Source organism: Vigna umbellata, chromosome 9 (assembly GCF_029865625.1).
Source record: "Vigna umbellata cultivar VRB3 chromosome 9, Vumbellata_1.0, whole genome shotgun sequence".
Lineage (NCBI taxonomy): Eukaryota > Viridiplantae > Streptophyta > Magnoliopsida > Fabales > Fabaceae > Vigna > Vigna umbellata.
In genome coordinates this window covers 19,602,755-19,621,831 of record NC_142173.1, presented here as the reverse complement: position 1 = coordinate 19,621,831, position 19,077 = coordinate 19,602,755, and the positions used below count along the sequence as shown (strand labels likewise).

At 31.6% G+C, this 19,077-nt stretch overlaps 5 protein-coding genes across 5 annotated transcripts; 3 read left to right on the top strand and 2 right to left on the bottom strand.

Annotated features, from left to right (window-relative positions):
* Positions 1–114: 114 nt before the first annotated feature.
* Positions 115–950, top strand: LOC148192836 (thioredoxin-like protein YLS8). The gene is made up of 2 exons (XM_088098206.1): positions 115–322; positions 492–950. Exons 1-2 carry the CDS (start codon positions 203–205, stop codon positions 798–800), a joined length of 429 nt encoding a protein of 142 aa, XP_087954332.1. The 5' UTR covers positions 115–202; the 3' UTR covers positions 801–950.
* A 2,224-nt stretch (positions 951–3,174) lies between these two features.
* On the bottom strand, positions 3,175–6,235 carry LOC124821908 (chaperone protein dnaJ C76, chloroplastic-like). Its single transcript, XM_047293852.2, has 4 exons — positions 5,780–6,235; positions 4,709–4,965; positions 4,092–4,272; positions 3,175–3,959 (listed from the first exon to the last, which is right to left on the bottom strand). Exons 1-4 carry the CDS (start codon positions 6,218–6,220, stop codon positions 3,336–3,338), a joined length of 1,503 nt encoding a protein of 500 aa, XP_047149808.1. The 5' UTR covers positions 6,221–6,235; the 3' UTR covers positions 3,175–3,335.
* A 1,509-nt stretch (positions 6,236–7,744) lies between these two features.
* On the bottom strand, positions 7,745–8,389 carry LOC148192835 (peamaclein-like). Its single transcript, XM_088098942.1, has 3 exons — positions 8,294–8,389; positions 8,064–8,094; positions 7,745–7,976 (listed from the first exon to the last, which is right to left on the bottom strand). The coding sequence occupies exons 1-3, from the start codon at positions 8,357–8,359 to the stop codon at positions 7,795–7,797; spliced, it is 279 nt and encodes a 92-aa protein (XP_087955068.1). The 5' UTR covers positions 8,360–8,389; the 3' UTR covers positions 7,745–7,794.
* A 2,014-nt stretch (positions 8,390–10,403) lies between these two features.
* On the top strand, positions 10,404–11,004 carry LOC148192834 (gibberellin-regulated protein 12-like). The gene is made up of 3 exons (XM_088099843.1): positions 10,404–10,469; positions 10,702–10,732; positions 10,823–11,004. The coding sequence occupies exon 3, from the start codon at positions 10,873–10,875 to the stop codon at positions 11,002–11,004; it is 132 nt and encodes a 43-aa protein (XP_087955969.1). The 5' UTR covers positions 10,404–10,469; positions 10,702–10,732; positions 10,823–10,872.
* Positions 11,005–15,366: 4,362 nt separating this feature from the next.
* Positions 15,367–18,345, top strand: LOC124843430 (lysine-specific demethylase JMJ13-like). The gene is made up of 9 exons (XM_088097957.1): positions 15,367–15,556; positions 15,764–15,920; positions 16,006–16,225; positions 16,414–16,467; positions 16,547–16,626; positions 16,741–17,018; positions 17,241–17,639; positions 17,810–17,988; positions 18,098–18,345. Exons 1-9 carry the CDS (start codon positions 15,367–15,369, stop codon positions 18,308–18,310), a joined length of 1,770 nt encoding a protein of 589 aa, XP_087954083.1. The 3' UTR covers positions 18,311–18,345.
* Positions 18,346–19,077: the final 732 nt, after the last annotated feature.

The following is a 19,077-nucleotide window of genomic DNA, read 5'->3' as shown; positions in this document are numbered from 1 at the left end:
TAAACGAAATTGGATGACCTTGCAATGATAGTTGGGCTCATCAATTTGCTTTCTGCACCTATCAGTTCAAGCCCAACGTACCCACCTACTATGAAGGAATAAAAATTACAGTCCCAACCAAAACCAACCACTGTTGCATTTGAGTCGAAAGCTGAGAGTGATTCTCAAATTAGGGTTCCAAGAAATCAAGAAGAAGAAGAAGATGTCGTATCTGTTGCCTCACTTGCACTCCGGCTGGGCCGTCGATCAAGCAATCCTCGCCGAAGAAGAGCGTCTCGTCATTATCCGATTCGGTCACGATTGGGACGAAACTTGCATGCAGGTAATTCTCAATTTCAATTTCAATTTCATGTCGTGAGTTTGAGTTTCGTGCTTTAAATAATGAATTTCATGTTTTGAATTGTGAATTTCAAACTGATTAAACTGCATATTGTGAACTGTGCTGGTTTCGATTTGAATTGCAATTATTTGTGATAAAATTGGGAGAATAGATGGATGAGGTGTTGGCGTCGGTGGCGGAGACGATAAAGAACTTCGCGGTGATATACCTGGTGGACATAACGGAGGTGCCGGATTTCAACACCATGTACGAGCTCTACGATCCTTCAACGGTCATGTTCTTCTTCAGGAACAAGCACATCATGATCGATCTTGGCACTGGCAACAACAACAAGATCAATTGGGCTCTCAAGGACAAGCAGGAGTTCATCGACATCGTCGAGACCGTTTACCGCGGCGCGAGGAAGGGTCGTGGTCTTGTCATCGCTCCCAAAGATTACTCCACCAAATACCGCTACTGATTCACGCGGATCTGTAAAGTAAACAAACGAATTACTCTGCCATGTTACTTATATGTGGTGGTTGTGTGATTGATCGTTCTGATATGCACTCTAAACCCTGTTAAACAAATATTTCTAATTTAAAGTAAAAGTAAATTTGTCTGCTTTAAATCTGTTTTTTTAATTAAGTAAATCACCCACTACCACTCTCTTTCATTTACATTTTGTTTCTATAACAATGTCATGTACATTTTAGTATTTTTTTTTTCTTGTGGCTGCTATGTACTTATAAATGATCGTTGCAGAAAACCAAAATACACAATATAGTTCACAATTTGCATTTATCTTATAAAAAATATTATGTTCCTAAAATATTGGAGCATTGGTGTTCATGGGTATGGAAATCTGTCTCTGCACAAGATTGTTTCAGCAAAAAGAACATTATGTTGTTTTAAAGCGCATTATAAAGAAAGTTCATTGCGCCCTTCATCCTAGGCTACTATAAACTCTTTCCTTCCATTATATTTATTTTTATGTTGGTAATTATAAACATTGTTTGTGTTTTAATTCTAATGAAAAATATCACTGTTCAGAGTTACTAGTCTCTACTTTTCTATTATTAGACTTTTATCTAACAAACCCAATTCTTTTGTCTGGCTTGGCTAACATGTCATTTGATTGAACTTCCACCTTAATGATGTGAGATTACTCTTGTCATTTTCTAAATAGTGTTGTTTCAATAGTTATTTGGTTTTGCATTAGTGAGTGTTTGTTTTCACATTGAATTATCTAGAATAACGTTTTTTAGGTGCTTAGTTTTCTGTAGAGGAATTGATTCTGAATTTAGATTGGATATAGTTTTTGCATTCTATAGTTTAATCAGGGTTGTTGATATGTTGAATTCAACTTTTGGGCTTATAATAGGCACACGAGGAAGTGTGCAGAAAGCCTACAATTATAGCAACTAGAAGTCAAGTGGTATTTGGTTTACATCCCTGGATTTTGAAAACCAATTGAAACACAATCCAATTATAAGCAAAACTACAGGCTTGGATCTGGAAAAATGGGAACTTTAGCTTGCAAACTGTAACAATAAACTTTTCATCGAGTAATAATTGACTTTTTCCCCCAAACACAATATACTTTTATATGTCAGTGTTAAGGGTAGATGACACCAGAAGTTGATAAATGTCTGTCCAATGTCACTCACAGTGTTTAGTTATGTACTCGCCTCTGCCCCTACTTGAAAAATAGTGAAGGACCTGTAATGAAATTCATCTCCCAATCGCATTTGTCAATATTGGGACCCTGTGAATGCAATTTCTATAGCAGCTTTATCTTTAGTCTTGAGGGTCTGTGAATTGTATGCAACAGCAATTGCAGTTTTGTCCTAGGTTTTCCACAATATCAATTATTTCCATGGGCTTTTTGTCAAGAATGAAATCTTAGTAGAATTATCCGTGGGAACTAACAAGGATGAATTCAGATGGTATTCCCAAATCATATCAATTGATAGTACACAATTTGATCTGGAATAAAATACTATTTTATTTCTCTTGTCGTCTTTTTATCACATTCTATTCATTTCGGCTTATTTGTGAACACCATGTTAAACTTTAAACACTGGGAAATCGTATTCGTCTTTTGTCTTTCGCCAAACACTAGTGTCGTTTGAATAACTCATTTTCAATTTTCATACATGCCATTTGGTTAACACTCAAACAATGATTTTTAAGCAGGCCGAAAGGGTTTAATTCTTCTAATTATGATTCTTTAACAATTTAAATTTTGAACTGGCTGTCTATTATAAATATGTATTGACAATTTAATTCTTTTTGATATTTTTTTCTACTATATACAATTGAATGAAGAACAGTTCAATTGTTTCAAAATTTTAATAAATAATTTTAATATGCGAGACAGTTATTAATTTTAATTTAAACAAAAAGTACACCATTGCATTGACTTTGAACTAATGAAAACACAGTATTTACATTTTTTATTCTATTACAATAATATATGTACTTAAATCTTTTTATTTACTAAAATTGTAAAATTGCTCAACTAAAAATATGATATATCCTTTAACATCGTGAGATAAATAAGAGACCGTAATAGTTTTAATTTATTATTGTGAATAAAAGTCATAGTAAATTAAATACTGCGTTTATGGCCATTTTGAAGAAACAATATTTTCTTCCGTTATTACTCAAGATTTGTTTGGAAAAGAAAAGAATCCAGAATGAAAGTAAAATGGTTCAAAATAGTGCGGTAGTAGTGAAGTTCTTGCAAGTTGATCAAGGATAATCTATAGAAATCTTTTAAAAAAGTAGTAAATGTTGTACTAGAATTTTAAAATAGCATAACAATTTTTCTTCGAAAATACATAACAGAGTGAAAGAAAATGGGATAGCATTTCCTAATTCTTGTGCTGAACAGAGTGAGAGATTGTTATACATAATCTACTGTGATTCATGTGCAATTTTATATACCTTACACCTTATTACTTGTATCTATATCTTTGCTACTAAACTTTAAAGTACCTAATATGTACTTCTATCTATTTTTACTTCCAATTAAGACCAAAAGTTCTGTAATTGCCATTCCAATCATGTACCATGTAGCTGCTGCCAGCATGCCCTGCAACCAAGAGCTATTAACAATATCCAGAGCAAGAGAACCACCCACATGTTCTTGCAACTCATGTGTTGACCCAAGTGTCTGTACATGAACTGTAACCACTGCAGTCAATGCAGTAACCATTGGTAGTCCCCATCTAATAGGGCTATTTTGATTCTCATATGATTCATGATCACTTTCCTTTGTGTTTTTCTGTCCTTTAGTGGTAACTGAAGGCTTCTTAGGTGGGGTTGGAGTAGCAGTAGTTGTAGTTGAAGAAGGAAGAACATGAGTTGAAGGAGTCCAATAATCCTCTGGATGAATACTATTTAATGGGGCTTGATGTTTGGTCCTTGTCCTTTCTCTGACTTTCTTCCTTGCAGCTGCGTCTCTGAGCTTGCTGATATCTGGTTCAGGCAATTTATAGACAACTCTTGTCATGCTTTTTTCAGATTTTGATGAGCCACTTGTTGAGCTAGGTGTTTGCCAGTATAACCAATTGGAAATTGATCTTATTGCTTGAATTGCTGACATTCTTGATTCTCTTTGGAGGTCTGTTTCCTGTGAGAAATGTACTCAAGTTAATCCACAAAATGGAGAATGAATACTGAGTTAAGAATGCAAGTATGGAAGTTTTAGCATAATGAAAACAATTTTGTTATGTCTTCTCTTGCTCTCTCATTTCAAACTAACCTTAGAATACTTAGAAGCTTTTTCCTTTGATTCCTGGAATCTAGTCTGAAACTTCTCCACGTCTACAAATATGTTAGCAACACGAGCTCCTGCTGTATGAGCTGCACCTACTCTTACATTGCCACGTGGTTGCTTGGACATCAAGAACTCCAAAGCTGCAAGGTTGGACCTCTCAACAACTCTATAAAGCAGAAGAATGATTAGTCACATGTAAAATGGAAAAGGGAGAATCATGATTTAAAAACTCCTGACCAAGATACTTTCCATATTAACAACAAAACAACAAAAGCCTTTTCCTAATAATTGAGATTGACTACGTGAATTTGTTGAAAATCCAAGTGAGTCTAAGTCCAACATTGGATAGAAATGAGAAAGTAAAGCATTATATAAGGATGAAAGATCCATTAACCCATTGTCTTAAAGTTTTGGGTAGAGAGTGATGTCAATCCTTTATATGGTTGGATCTCATTGGTGTTTGTATCTTTTCAGTGAACCCCCTTCTCGATAGATCTAACAGTGATATCAGAGCTGATGGTTTGTCTTGGTGACCGAAGTAGAATACTATATAAAATTCCCAAAATATGAAGCCAAATATAGAATAGTACATACAGACTTACGAAATGCAATTGACAGGGCAAGATTCTATTGCCTCATCAATTTTTTGTGGGGAATCAGCCCACTGAGCAACAACTCTTGCTCTTCCATAAACTGATTCAACAGCAAAAGTCTTTTCAGCTAACAGTGCACATTTCAGGCAACCAACACATTTGATCTCGTCTACAAATATTGCTCGCTGCTCACTTTCTGATCCACACCAAACCGAGTATATGGGTCTGCCAGTGAAGCCTTTGAATTCTGAACTCTTTGCTTGCTCCTGCACCACATGAACACTTTCTTGAATAAACAACCAACCCAAACAAATTGAAACACTATCCAAAAACATGGACTCACTGACACATTCTGTCAGTTCAAACGCAGTATTTCATGATTTTCTGCTTTTCTTTGTCTCATGAGACAAGCAGTGTATCCATCTCCCGACCCAAATACTATTTTATAATCAAAGACCAGAAATGGAGTAAGCCCCAATTTTGATAAACTCCTGAACAAACACTTCAAAGGAAAAAAACACCAGACAAAATGAGTCAAATTTCTGGTGTATGTTCAGATTAACAGACAACCATAAGAGTTTAATTTCCTTTGACTCAAACTATTAATCAATCAAAATTATGACTTTTGTGATAATTGTTGTAAAAATCAACAAGCTCCTTAGCTTTCTCGAAAAATATCTTCTAACTTTTGTCTATAAAAACCACAAAATTATGACTTTTATGATAATTGTTGTAAAAATCAACAACCTTTGCTCATCCAAACTGCTCCTAAAACTTGAATTGGATAGAAGAAAAGATCAATTAGTCATAGAAACACAAGTGATGAATTGACAGGAACGTCATAACACGAGATGAGTAATGAAAGATTTGGCTTTATTGAATTCCCTCAAAGAAGAAATCCTAGAATTTGAGGGAATTGAAGCTAGGAGGATGTTCGTGCGGAACTATGTCCTTACCCAGTTCGAAATTTCGATTGAACAGTTTGTGAATCTAAACTTGGACTCAATTGTAGAAGACGGATCAAATTGATTTATTGACACAATATATTAACCTCAACATGAACTGTAGAAGAGAAAAAACCTTATCATAGGCATGGCGTGCATTTGGGTCAGAGAGAATGGAATAAGCTTCATTAAGTATGATGGCCATGTCATGACCAGAAGGGCCAGCAATGTCAGGGTGGCAGCGCTTCTGAAGATTGCGATATGCCACTTTCACCTCTGACTGATCACACGAGCTGTCTATGCCCAGAAGCTCATACAAGTCAAAGTCTATCACCGATGATGATGATGATGATGATGATGATGATGAAGCCTTGCATGTGAGGGTGGAGGTGGATGCATTAGACTTGGCAAAAGACTTGTGGAGGCTTGAAGATCCCAGTGGTTTTTTGATGATGTGTGAAGGAAAGCATAGAGATGCAGATGCAGATGAAGCAGTCGCCATGTTCATGGCGATGTTGGTGTTGAGGGAAGAATGAGTGTGAGAAGAACAAGGCAAGGAAAGAGGATAAGACATCATCGTATCATATCGTAGAGTTTGAAAACTTTGGTACTGTAATATAAGAACATGACCCACGACAGCGAACCATGCAAGATATTTTGCATTCTCAAGTAACTTTTCCTGAAAAGGATGTAAGATACTTATATTTCAACATAAAGTAGATCTTTTAAGATTTCATTTTCTAAATTTGTTTTAAATATTAAATATGTTTTTGTCTTTTAATATTAAATCTAAACTTTTAAAGTATTAATGTAATTTGGTCATTTGTTAGTAATGTAGTAATAATATTATATATGTCATGTGTCATTTTTGTTTTATATTTTTTATTTTGTAATTTAAAAACATTATTCACGTGTCAGTTAATAATTTTGTGTAATATGATAATAGTAATATCACGTATTAGTATCGAAATTAAGTTTCATTCTCATATATTCAATTCAGTATATATATTTATTATATTGTTTAATTTTTTAAATAAAATAATTCTGTTTTTTTAAATTAAAATCAAATTTAATTTTATACAAATGTTATAATGATATTTATAATAAATATTTTTAAAATTATTTTTAAACTAACTCTAACTTTATTATTAAAAATATAATTATTTGATTTAAGATTGAATCTTTTATATGTAATTTTTCATTTTGTTACTCTACTTATTATCAACGAATCTAGTTATAAAAAGAGCTAATAAAATATTTTAAAAAATTAAGTTTATTTAATTTATATTTTACATTAAATTTTTTTAATTTTAAATTTATTTGTATTGATATTTTATTACACCATACTTTAATATTATTTTTTATTTGAATTCATATTCCAAATAATAGTATATAAATTTATAAAATAAATTAGCAGTATAACATTTAATAATTTCTATGAATTGATTTAAAAATAATTCCAGAAATATTTAATAAAAATGTAGATGTTAATAAAACAGTTATTATAACATTTATATACAAATTAAATTTGATTTTAATTTAAAAAGGGACAAAATTGTTCTATTTTAAAAAAAAACTTAATTGAACCAAAATAATAAATATAAAAACTAAAATGAATATAAGATAATAAAAGATACCATTGACACGTGACACTGTCACTACGACATTACACTATCACAATCATGGTGACGATTTAAATTTGTGACGATTTAAAAAAATTTAAAGAGAAACAGAAAGAAACAAGAATTAAAACATGACATATATGTAATTTTATTGCAATACTTAAGAAAATTATCAATTTACATTAATTTTTTAAATTGAGATCCAAATGAGTAAAAATAAAACTGGGAAACCAACTTGAAAATCTCTAGTTTGACATTTTGTAAACATTAAACTGATATTCTATTAGTTAAAAAGCAAAAAAGCAGACCAAGTGTATTAGATGAATTGTTATAATGTTACAAATACACGAGTTTTGTATAATATCACAAAATCAAAGATATATTTGTATTATCAATCTACATTCTTGATGAATGAAATGAGTGAATGATGAGTTAGAAAAGGATGAGTATGAAAGAACAAAGATAGATAAAAGTTGAGAAAGAAAAAAAAAAGTTTATTGGTGAAGAAGAATGTTATATTGAAGTTGAATCAAGGGCACTTTGGTTTTCCATTTTTGGATTTCCAGTTGTTATAACATGGACATTCTTTCTTGTTACCGTAAGTTCCAGACGGAACACATAAACATTTTTTACAACACAAATTACAGTAGGTGAGACACCTCTTCTTAACCCAAGTCTTTGAACAACGATAGTCACATTTTCCTGGACATTCTGAAATAATTCATGTAACACATTTCAATTCATAATATTCAATTTAAATCCTAATTTATCATTGGAAAATTTCATCAAAATAAATACCTTTTGGTGTAAGAGATCCTTCGCTACCACCCTACAAGAGAAAAAAATTTATAAGCAACACTTTGATATGTTGTACCAATACTCTTAAAAGACTTAGAAATATAAGTATATGTTAAGAAATGAACTTTTAACCATAAATCAATCTCATAAAATATGAAATTTGCATATACTTTATATTGTTAATTGGCTTTGTTTCTAAAAGTATAAAAAGAAACATAAACATGACTCACATAAGCGATGTGCATGGCAAAAGTCATGACCAAAAAGAAAATAAAGACGTATATAAATTTAGTCATAATGCTTGAGTAGAGAGATCTTATAAGAGAATGAATAGTCAAAAGACTATGGAGGTGGATGAGTTATATAAGCCTAGACCCTCCTAATTCAATTTGATAATTATGCATTTTGTCTCTATTCACATTAATATATTAGTGTCATCTCATTAATGGATAGTTAAATAGATATTCAATGTTTTACCTTCTTTATTAAGTATACCTCTTCGTATCCTATTTTATAACTTTTTAATCCAAGTCAATGATCTTATAACGCAAATAGTTAATTAATATTTTGTTGTTGTTCATATAAATATATATTTTCAAGATATTTTTTTTTCAAAATAACTCATTAACACTCTAATGCACGTTAAGGTGTCATTGGGAGGAAAGGTAAAAATTCATAAATCCATCACAACTAGTATAAATAAAGGTCTCAGGTATGACTTCGGACCTGATTGCACACACTTCATATTATTCATTACCTGCATCTATTGTTATGCATCTATTGTTATAACCGTTCGGTCATTTTATTGACTTGAGCGTCGGAGGGAGGGAGAGCGAACTACGTCCGACAAGTCTTCAACACCTGTCCGCCACAAGAATCGTTCGTCCGCTTCAACGTTCGTCCAACTCCTAACATCTGCCCGCTTAAAGCTACGTCTGACAAGTCTTCGACACCTGTCCGCTACAAGAATCGCCCGTCCGCTTCAACGTTCATCCAAAGCCCAACGTCCGTCCGCTTGGAGCTACGTCTGACAAGTCTTCGACATCCGTCCGCTACAAGAATCGCCCGTCCGCTTCAACGTTCATCCAGCTCCCAACGTCCGTCCGGTTGGAGCTACGTCCGACAAGTCTTCGGCATCCGTCCGCTACAAGAACCGCCCGTCCGCTTCAATGTTCGTCCAGCTCCTAACGTCCGTCCGCTTGGAGCAACGTCCGCCTGGTCTTCAACTTGAAATGCTTCAAACAACGTTTGTCTGTCTAGTCTTTAACGTCCACCCAGTCTTCAATACAACCAGGAGTGTTTTAGGAGGGGACCTCCAAACCCTACCGGAACACACTATTTTAAATTTTGTTCCTACGCTAATGTCACTGGAAAAATATTATAATATTCTAAGTCTTGAAATAATGATAAATATGAGTATTAATCTAAAATAATTATAGGAGTTCATGAAGAAAAGCGAAGGGTGTTTCTCCTGCACCTTCCAATCTTTCTTGCTGTACCTCCAATTTTCTTAAAAATGCAAATTTGTCCTCTAGTGAATGCTTTTTACCTTAGATAAAAAGTTTGAAAAATTCAAACTTCCAATTTGACAGAGATTCCCTTTGACTAAGATTCTCTTTGATTGAGATTCTCTTTGACTAAACCTAAAAAAACCCTAACCTCTCTCTGCACTCACTCTTACTTTGCTCTCAAAAGTCGCAACACTCCCCTCAGCTTCATCCTATTTCTATCTTCCACCTCCTTCCCCTGCGTCCTATTTCTTTCTTCTTTCTCTTTACTCGATCTACATCTAGTGAAAGGTTCCTTCAGTGGTTGAAGTTGTTCGGGTTCTTGATTGGTTTGCATTAAAAGTTGATCCTGGAGTGGTTAGAATACTCAATAATCAAGAATGGATAAACTCGAATTAAATAGCGTCTAGGATTAGACTCTAAGAAACTAAACTTGTTTTAGTCATGTTAACTAGAAAACTAGAAATAGTATTAATACTCATTGTACCATAAGTAATACTAATACTCGTTACAACTAGAAATGGTGAAAATACTCGATTAAGTCTTAAAGAAGCTAAATTGGAACTAGATATGTTGTCTAGAAGATCAGGAGTGGTGTAAGAATACATAATTAAAAGTGAGTAAACTCCATTTAGACAATAGTCTATGAATATTTATTTAGTTTACTTAGATGAGTTTGCATGAATATATTAATTTGAATAGATACAAAAATCATAATTATCAAATTGAAATAGAGTGAGGATATTTGTCTATATAACTCCTCTGTTTATGTGGCTTTTGACTCACTTAAATTTTGTTTCATTTTGGAAAAATATTTCTTAAGTCAAATTATATGACTAACTTTGTGTGCATCTTTATTTTTCTTTTCGCCATGGCTTTTGTCACTCAAGTAGCTTATGTAAGTCATATTTTTATGTTTCTTTTTATATTATTTTGAGAGTTTCATATTTATTAAAAAGTCAATTCAAACTATATAAATAGGTATGAATTTTATTTTATAATTTAATTTTATAAAATTGAGTTATACTTAAACTTTATTTCTTAATATATATCTATATTTCAAAGTCTCTTAAGATTATTGGTATATAGGAAAATGTTGCTTATAAAGTTTCTCTATTGTACATGGACAGTGTGGTGGCAAAGGATCCGTTACACTAAAAGGTATTTGTTTTGATGAAATTTTTGACAAATGATAAATTACAATTTAAATTGAATCTTATGAATTGAAATTTGTTATATGAATTATTTCAGAATGTTCGAGAAAATGCGATTATCGTTGTTGAAAGAGTGCAGCTCAGAAGATGTGTCTCAACTACTGTAATTTGTGTTGTAAAAAATGTTTATGTGTTCCGTCTGGAACCTATGGTAACAAGGAAGAATGTTCATGTTATAACAACAAGAAAACCAAGAATGGAACACCTAAGTGTCCCTAATTCAACTTCAATATAATATTCTTATTCACCAACAATTTCTTTTGTTCTTTCATCCTCATCTTCTTTTAATTATTTCACACATTCCGTTCACCAAGAGTATAAATCGATAACACAGATATACGTTTGATTTCGCGAGATTATACAAAAACTCATGTCTATAAAGTTACAACAATTCATCTAATACATTTGGTTAGCTTTGTTTAACTAATACATTGTCAGTTTAATGTTTACAAAATCTCAAACTAATATATATTCAAGGAGATAATAAAAGTTAGTGAAAAAATATAAAAATTCAAAAAGTTATTTTATATAGTCTCACGAAATTGATAATATGTATTTAATTGAAAAATGGAATTTTTTTATTTATTTTGTTTTTATATTTATTTTGTGTTCTTTTTCAATTAGTAATTAATAATATCTTTTTTATATGTTATCTTTCTTTTTACCTCCTCCTTGTTTGACCTTTCATAACATGGAATCAAAGCTTTGTCATATTGATCATGGATTTCATGTTAAGACAAGATCGTCTATAAGACTGAATTGTCTAAACGTCTTTATATGTTTTAAAGTTTAATAAACAACAATAAAAGAAATGAGCATATGACAAAGTGTTATCATTAGAAAAGCAATATAGCTAAAATATAAGTGGTTTTTGAAAAAACTTTGCAAAATTTAAATACCTTGAGGAAAACTTCAATAAACACAACAATACTTGAACAAGCACACCACTAAATAGTTTCCTTATTTAATGCGTCAATGAGAGTCTTGTTGAATGCAACTCGTGTTATACATTGCTAAGCGATGATCAAACAAACTTTCAATATATCTTGATAGATGAAAGTGTAAAAAGATTTTTGGAATCTACACTAAAATTCTTAAACGATGTTCTAAAAACTTGTGTTCAAAGGTACATTACTAAACGTGTTTTGAACGAAACAGAAATAACTTAAAGAAACGTTTATAGGTTAGACGATACCATATGCCAAACGATCTCCTTCATCAACTGCTTGGTATCTTACTGAAGAACTTAAATGACAAAATCCTACCTTAAAGATAGAAAACATGAAAAGCGTTTTATTGTTCTGAACATGCTTTAAATGCCATTAAATGCTTAACATTTAAAAACAACAAAAGTGTAAGAGAAAAGACATATATGTTGCATACATATCTACTCTACTTTGTGCAGATTACCTATTACATGCATTCACCTGCTTCATCCTATACAAATCAAAAGTGATCGTTAGAGACAAACAAGACATTCATAGAATGTTCACTCTATCAAAAGTCGCGCTAAAAAGTTTGTACAACCTACTTTTGATAAAGAACTGAAAAAACATGTTTGTTCTAACAAGTTGAGTTTAACCAACGACTGTTACCTACAACAAGGCTAAGAAGATCTGAAGATCAAAGCAAAGTACTATCTAACGGACATTTTCTTGAAGCCTATATATTGAAAAATGTCAAAGAAAAGAGCAAGAGAATAAGCACACAAATACGAAAGAAAATATCTATGAGGAAAAGAAAAGCTCGAAAGAGAAAGGAAATACTCTCAAGCTTCATTGAATTATAAGCTTACATTTGTAAGAAGAAAGAAAATTTATGAGAGTCTGTTAAATTGAATTGTATTGTATACATATTCTCTCTACGAGAGTAACAGTCTAAGGACTTGTACAAAATATGATTGATTATAAATTCTGAAGAGAATTCAAACGCTTTACGTTTATCTTTGGATTAAACAATAGCTAGACGAGTTCGTCTAGTGAAAATCAAGAGTGGGTAAAACTCAACTAGACAATGCATCATAAAAATGTCGAGAGTGTCTAGGGATAGTGGTGAAAAATATTGTGCAACCAAGAGTGAGTGAAACTCGGTTCTAGTAAGAGTAACGAGGGCTACTTGTGTTTGTGTACTGTTTGTATGTGCTTGTTATTCATTTGTGGCGATAATCATCTGGTGGGTGTGAGTAGAGGGCGATAAGGTTTGAGTTGAGTAGGTTCTCGGTGAAGATATCCATGATGTTAAGATATAGTAGTAGCTTTATTCGTACTAGCTTTGTTTTGTTTTGTTTTGTGGTTGAGATTACCACTCTTGTGTATAGTTTTGACATAACTATATTATATATAAAGTTTTAAATTTATAGTTATTTTTTATGACTATAAATCTTACTTTATAATCTTTCTTTGATCTATTATATTAAATCTGTGATGACTATTATATAGTTTAATGTTATATTTTAGAATGTTACAATAATTATTGAAATAAAAATATTATAAAATTGTGTTATATGTATTATTTTTATTGTTTATAGATGAATTTGTTTTTGTGGAGTTTGAAAAAATAGTACCTAACTAGGAAAAAATTGAAAGAATTTGAGTACAGGAAAAGAGTAGTTAAAAGGAAACTCCTTTAATAATGTTATGGGTATATTTATACAATTATGTCATTGACTTTTTTTATTTTATAAGCGGATGATTATTCAAAACTTGATTTTATAGGTATAAGATATATTCAAAAACAAAACAAAATTTACATTAGAAAATAGCAAAGATGGACATAACAAAATTTGGAAATTCCAAATCAATTATGTAATAATCAGGTCCTACATTTAGAAAAGATGTATGAGTGTAAGAGAATATAGTCTGTAACATATTTGGGGTATTTTTTTTTCTAACAATTCAATATTCTTTTTTTAAGTTAATTCTTTTGTATATTCACTTTGTAACTATTAAGTATTAGTAAATGTTGAGAGTAATTTTTTATATTTAAACTAGTAAAAACTCATGCCCACAATGTGTATTTACTTTTTTTATAACAAAATAATAAAATTATAATTATAAAATTAAATATAAATAATTTTTACAATTTAATTATAAATAATTTTTATTTATTTTGTAAATTAATTTTATTTACTTAATTTAAAAAATAGTTAAATTTAAAAAATGATTAAATTTAAAAAATAAGTTAAATTTAAACAAAATGATACTAGTGAAAAAAAAAAGTGAACAACACAATAGAAACATTTATACATAGGTATAGATGATTGTGTTAGTAAATTTTTGAAAGTTAACAAATAACATGGACAAAAAAGATAAAGAAGTTATCACACAGACAGTTACAACAGGTTTTGAAACACTACAAACTATACTATTGTTGTTAACTGTTAACGTTTTAGTTTCCAGAAACTTGTTCCGCCGTATATCTACTATTGTATCCACATTAACACAGAATCTTCATTCTACCATTTTGGTTTTTGCATAACACATGAACAAGAAAAAGGGAACAAATGTAAAAATCTGTCATCTGTCATCTGTCATCCATGCATACAAAGATACTTGTAGATTATCATTAGGTTTACAACCATGTGTCACCATATTTGGCTATTCATAATAGTGTATAAATTATGATACGATTGTTATTTAATCCTGATTAATATTCTTATTTGCTTATTAGGATGATGATGATGATATCATGTATCAGTTTACCAGTTTTGGATTAGTAAGTTGAAAATATATATTCACTGGTGGGAAGTTACTTAGTATTGTATTGGTTTTAACTCACTAAGAACTTGAAGATGATCTAATATTTTTTTTGAAGCACTGAGGTTTATTGTCATGTATTGTACCCAACATATGACAGAAAATCATACAAGATTTGTTTGTACTTAAGAACATTGATTTACATTCAGCCTGTTCTAGAGGAAAATATTAATGAATAATTTTATTCTATTTAGTCATAATAAAGATTAGTCTTTCTTCTTTTTATAACCCCTCTCATCAATTCTTCTTTGTATCATTGAATAAGGCAAGCATCAACCATTAAAAGCCTGTTTTGAATGCCAGATTTCTACAAGATTTTCAAGATTATTTTGATTTTCTGGTGTGATGTTATAACTCACCTTTTAAGGGGAAAGGGTGTTTGAATTAGTAAATTAAATGAGCTTTTACACCTGGTATCATGGACATTTTGAAGAAACAATCTTATATTTTATACCATTATTACTGAAGAATTGTTTGAAAAGGAATCCAGAATTAAAGTAAAATGTTTCAAAATACTGCAGTAGTTGTGAAGTTGTTGGAAATTGATTAAGGGAACTCTTTTTTCACATCCACTATATGCAGATAATCTCATGAAATCTTTCTATAATAAACAAAGTTAATTTCTCCGATTTTGTCATGTTTGCTTCACTGTTACAATCAAGTGAACTTTATAGTGCTTAATGTCAAATTTACCTAATAATTGTATATTATATTTTAGGCTGGAGAAAAGGCCTGCAATGAAGAAGAATTAGATGCTAGTAATCTTTGATATGTAAAAAGACCAAATAAAATGGGTGCACCAAAATGTGGAAGAAGAGGAAGAACAATGACTAGTAAAAGTTCAATTACTCAGCCAACAACCAGACATGGAACCAACAAACCGACCAAATACGATTTAGCTGATCTAGAATGGACCAAAAGGATTCCAGATTGTCCAACATACTACCCATCAGAGCATGAGTTTGACCATCCTTTAGTTTTTCTGCAGAAAATAGCTCCTGAGGCTTCTAAATATGGTATGTGATAGTAGGTTATGGATCTTTTTCTTTCAGTTTATAGTGTTTATAGAGTAAGGCTTCATCTTTAATTGAAAAGTTTACAGGTTTAAACCAAAGTTATTTTTTCAAGCAGTTCAGAAATATCTAAATATAGCAGTTACTTTCTGCTTTTCCTTTGTCTTCTGATTTTACTTGCAAGATTATTGTTTCATTGTCATATTTCAGGTATATGCAAGATTGTTTCTCCAATTGCAGCCTCTAACCCAGCTGCTTTTGTCTTAATGAAAGAGAAAAAGGATTTCAAGTTTGAAACAAACTTACAGCCTCTTCGTCTGTCTAAATGGAATGAGAAGGAAACAATAACCTTTTCTATGAGTGGCAGGTGAAATAATATCATGCTTTTAAGCTTTTGTGCTGCTTAATTTATGCAAAATAGAATAAGTGTTTGTTGTTACTGTTTCAACCAGAAAATATACATATCATGAATTTGAGGCTCTTGCAAACAAGACATTTTTCAGTAGATTTCACTGTTCTGGAGGTCTTTCTTCTTCATGTGTGGAAAAGGAGTTCTGGCATGAGATGATGCATGGAGAGAAGGGAACAGTTGAGTATGGAGTCAATGTTGAAGGTAGTGCCTTTTCATGTGATCCTGATGACAGGCTTGGAATAAGCAAATGGAATTTGAAGGTAGTTTTTCTGACTTACACCATTTCTTTGTAGTGTTCTCTTTTAACATCTCCATCCTGAAACAGATTTTTGATTGTCATTGCTTCTCAAAAATTAGAGTCTGCTGATGTTAATGTATTAATTGTTGATTGCAGTAACATTTTTCATGCATGTATTTTTCTTTTATAACATTTTGCATTTGATTTCAGAATTTCTCACGGCTGCTGCAGTCATCCTTACGTTTAGTTGACAAGGAAATTCCCGTAAGAAAGCAATCTTGGAAACCAAAAATGAACTCAAAAGTTAAAATTTCTTCTTTCTAATTCCAATTCTAAATTTTAGGGAATAACTGATCCTATGCTTTACATTGGAATGTTGTTCAGTATGTTTGCATGGCATGTAGAAGATCATTATTTGTACAGGTACATCTAAGCATTGTCTCCTTTTCCACTTCCCTATCCATTGATCATTGTTTAACTTTAACCTGCCTGAGATATTGACACATATATGTATACATATTTCTGTCTTCTTCACAGCATAAATTATCATCACTCAGGTGCAAGTAAAACTTGGTATGGAGTGCCTGGCTATGCAGCCCCTCATTTTGAAAAGACCGTATTAAAACACGTGTATTGCAATAAGATCTTAACAAAACATGGAGAGGATGGAGCTTTCTGGTTTCTTGCACAAAAAACAACCATGTTCCCACCAAATGTTATGTTACAACATGATGTGGATGTTTACAAGGCTGTACAGAAACCAGGAGAGTTTATCATCACCTTTCCTAGAGCATATCATGCTGGATTTAGTCATGGTAATCTTTCAATCTCTTTGTATGTGTGAATTTGACTACACATGACATGGATTAGAGTTTGATTTTCAGGCATGATGAGGTAAAGATTTTATGTTCTTATTAATCAGAGATAGTTTTAAGTATACCTTCTAAAGTAACTTCTATAAAAGTACACAATCTCACCATGCATGAGAAAGACTGTCTAAATTCTATTGATTATTTGCTTCTTTTTGTTGATCATAGGTTTTAACTGTGGAGAAGCAGTAAATTTTGCCACTGATGACTGGTTTCCATTTGGGGCAGCAGCCAGCAGGCGTTATGCACTTCTCAGAATGATGCCTTTAATTCCATATGAGGAACTTCTTTGTAAAGAGGCAATGTTAGTTTACAAGTCCTCCTCAAGAGTCAGAAGTTCCAAGAACAAGCCAGAAGACACAGCACCTTATAAAGCTATAGTGCAGCCTTTCTTGCATCTTATGCAATTTTATATGACATCCCTTTTGCGACTGAAGAGTTCAAGAAACTTGCAAAGTTATTCAAATACATCAGGTTTGCTGATATGCCGCATATGCCACAGGGATTGTTATGTGGCTTACCTGCTATGCAAGTACTGCTTTTCTCATCCAATTTGTCTTTTCCATGGTAAGACATCATCAATATATTCATTTTGAGAATTGTTACTTCAGTGACATCTTAGATGTATAGACTTCATGATGCTTTGATATGTGTTAACTTTCAGTTTGTTATGAACAAGATGATCTGATTCCTAATGACATGTTTCTTTTTTTGGATCTGTTTATTATGGCATGTAGACATTGCACCACACGCTTGTATGTGTGGAAGATTTTATTCTGTTTTCATAAGGAATGACATTTTGGAACTGGAAGAAGCTGCCAAAAGTTTTCAACAGAAAAAAAAATGCTGCACTGAATCATTCTCTGTATCAAGTTTACTCTCCTGTAACAGAAATGAATGCATCAAACATCTTGAGGTATGAGGAAAAATTGGTAAAGGCATTTTGATGGATTGGCATTGACACTTCAAAATCTTAAAGGGGTCTAATTCATTTCCATTTTTTAAAAAATTAAAACTGAAAGCAGGGTGATCCTTGGCAGCAAGAAAACAGTGTGAGAGGAACTGCTAATTCTCAATGTGCAGCATCTAAACCGAAAACACAAGTAGCTGACTGCATTAAGCAATGTGTTGAAAACAAGACAAGAATGCTGCATTGGAGAAACAATGTGCTTCCATCTGTGAAGGGTACCAATAGGCCAGAAATCATTTATAACTTGAGAAAACGGAAATCAAATTGATCCTATGAATTCCTGCAACAAACCTTCTTAGTGAATTCGCAGGGATAGCCACTATTGATGCAGGTTTCTCCTGATTCGTTTGTTGAAACATACATTATTTGAAATTTGCATACTATGTATCAGTTTAGCCCTTTCATTTCTTCTATATAGTATTATTTCTAAAATTTGTTAGCAGCAGGATGCACTGAATGTTGAGAAGATTGTCATTGTTCTCAAACATTGTTGATGTTGTAACTCGACCAAGGAATTATAGTCTTTGTTCTTTTAACTTTGTTTAGCATAAAATGTTTATCAGTTTTAACTCTAGTGTTATTTCCTTAAATAATTTTTGTTTCCACGTCGATTAAAAATAAAGTGAATTTATATATTATAAGTAACTGCGACTTTAAGTTAGGCTTAAAAGTTGACATCTATCCTTACTTAAAGTTTCAGAATATTTTAAAGAAATATATTTAGAATTTTAAATAATATCAAGAATGTATAATTTGAAATTAAATTTGAACTAATTTGAACGTGTCATTCTATAACACTCTATATACTAAAATTTTTTTATTACTAAGAATATTTTTAAAATAATTTAAAATATATTTCAAAATATTCATACCAAGTAAAATTGAAAACTTTTGCAGTATTTTATCCAAAAAATGTTTTTCAAGATCTTGGGGAAAGCTTGATACATAAGAAGCTTTTGAGGTTTTAAAAAACATTGCCGTTAAAATATTTTAAAAGATTCTAAATCAAAAGATATTTTAAGTTATTCGAAAATA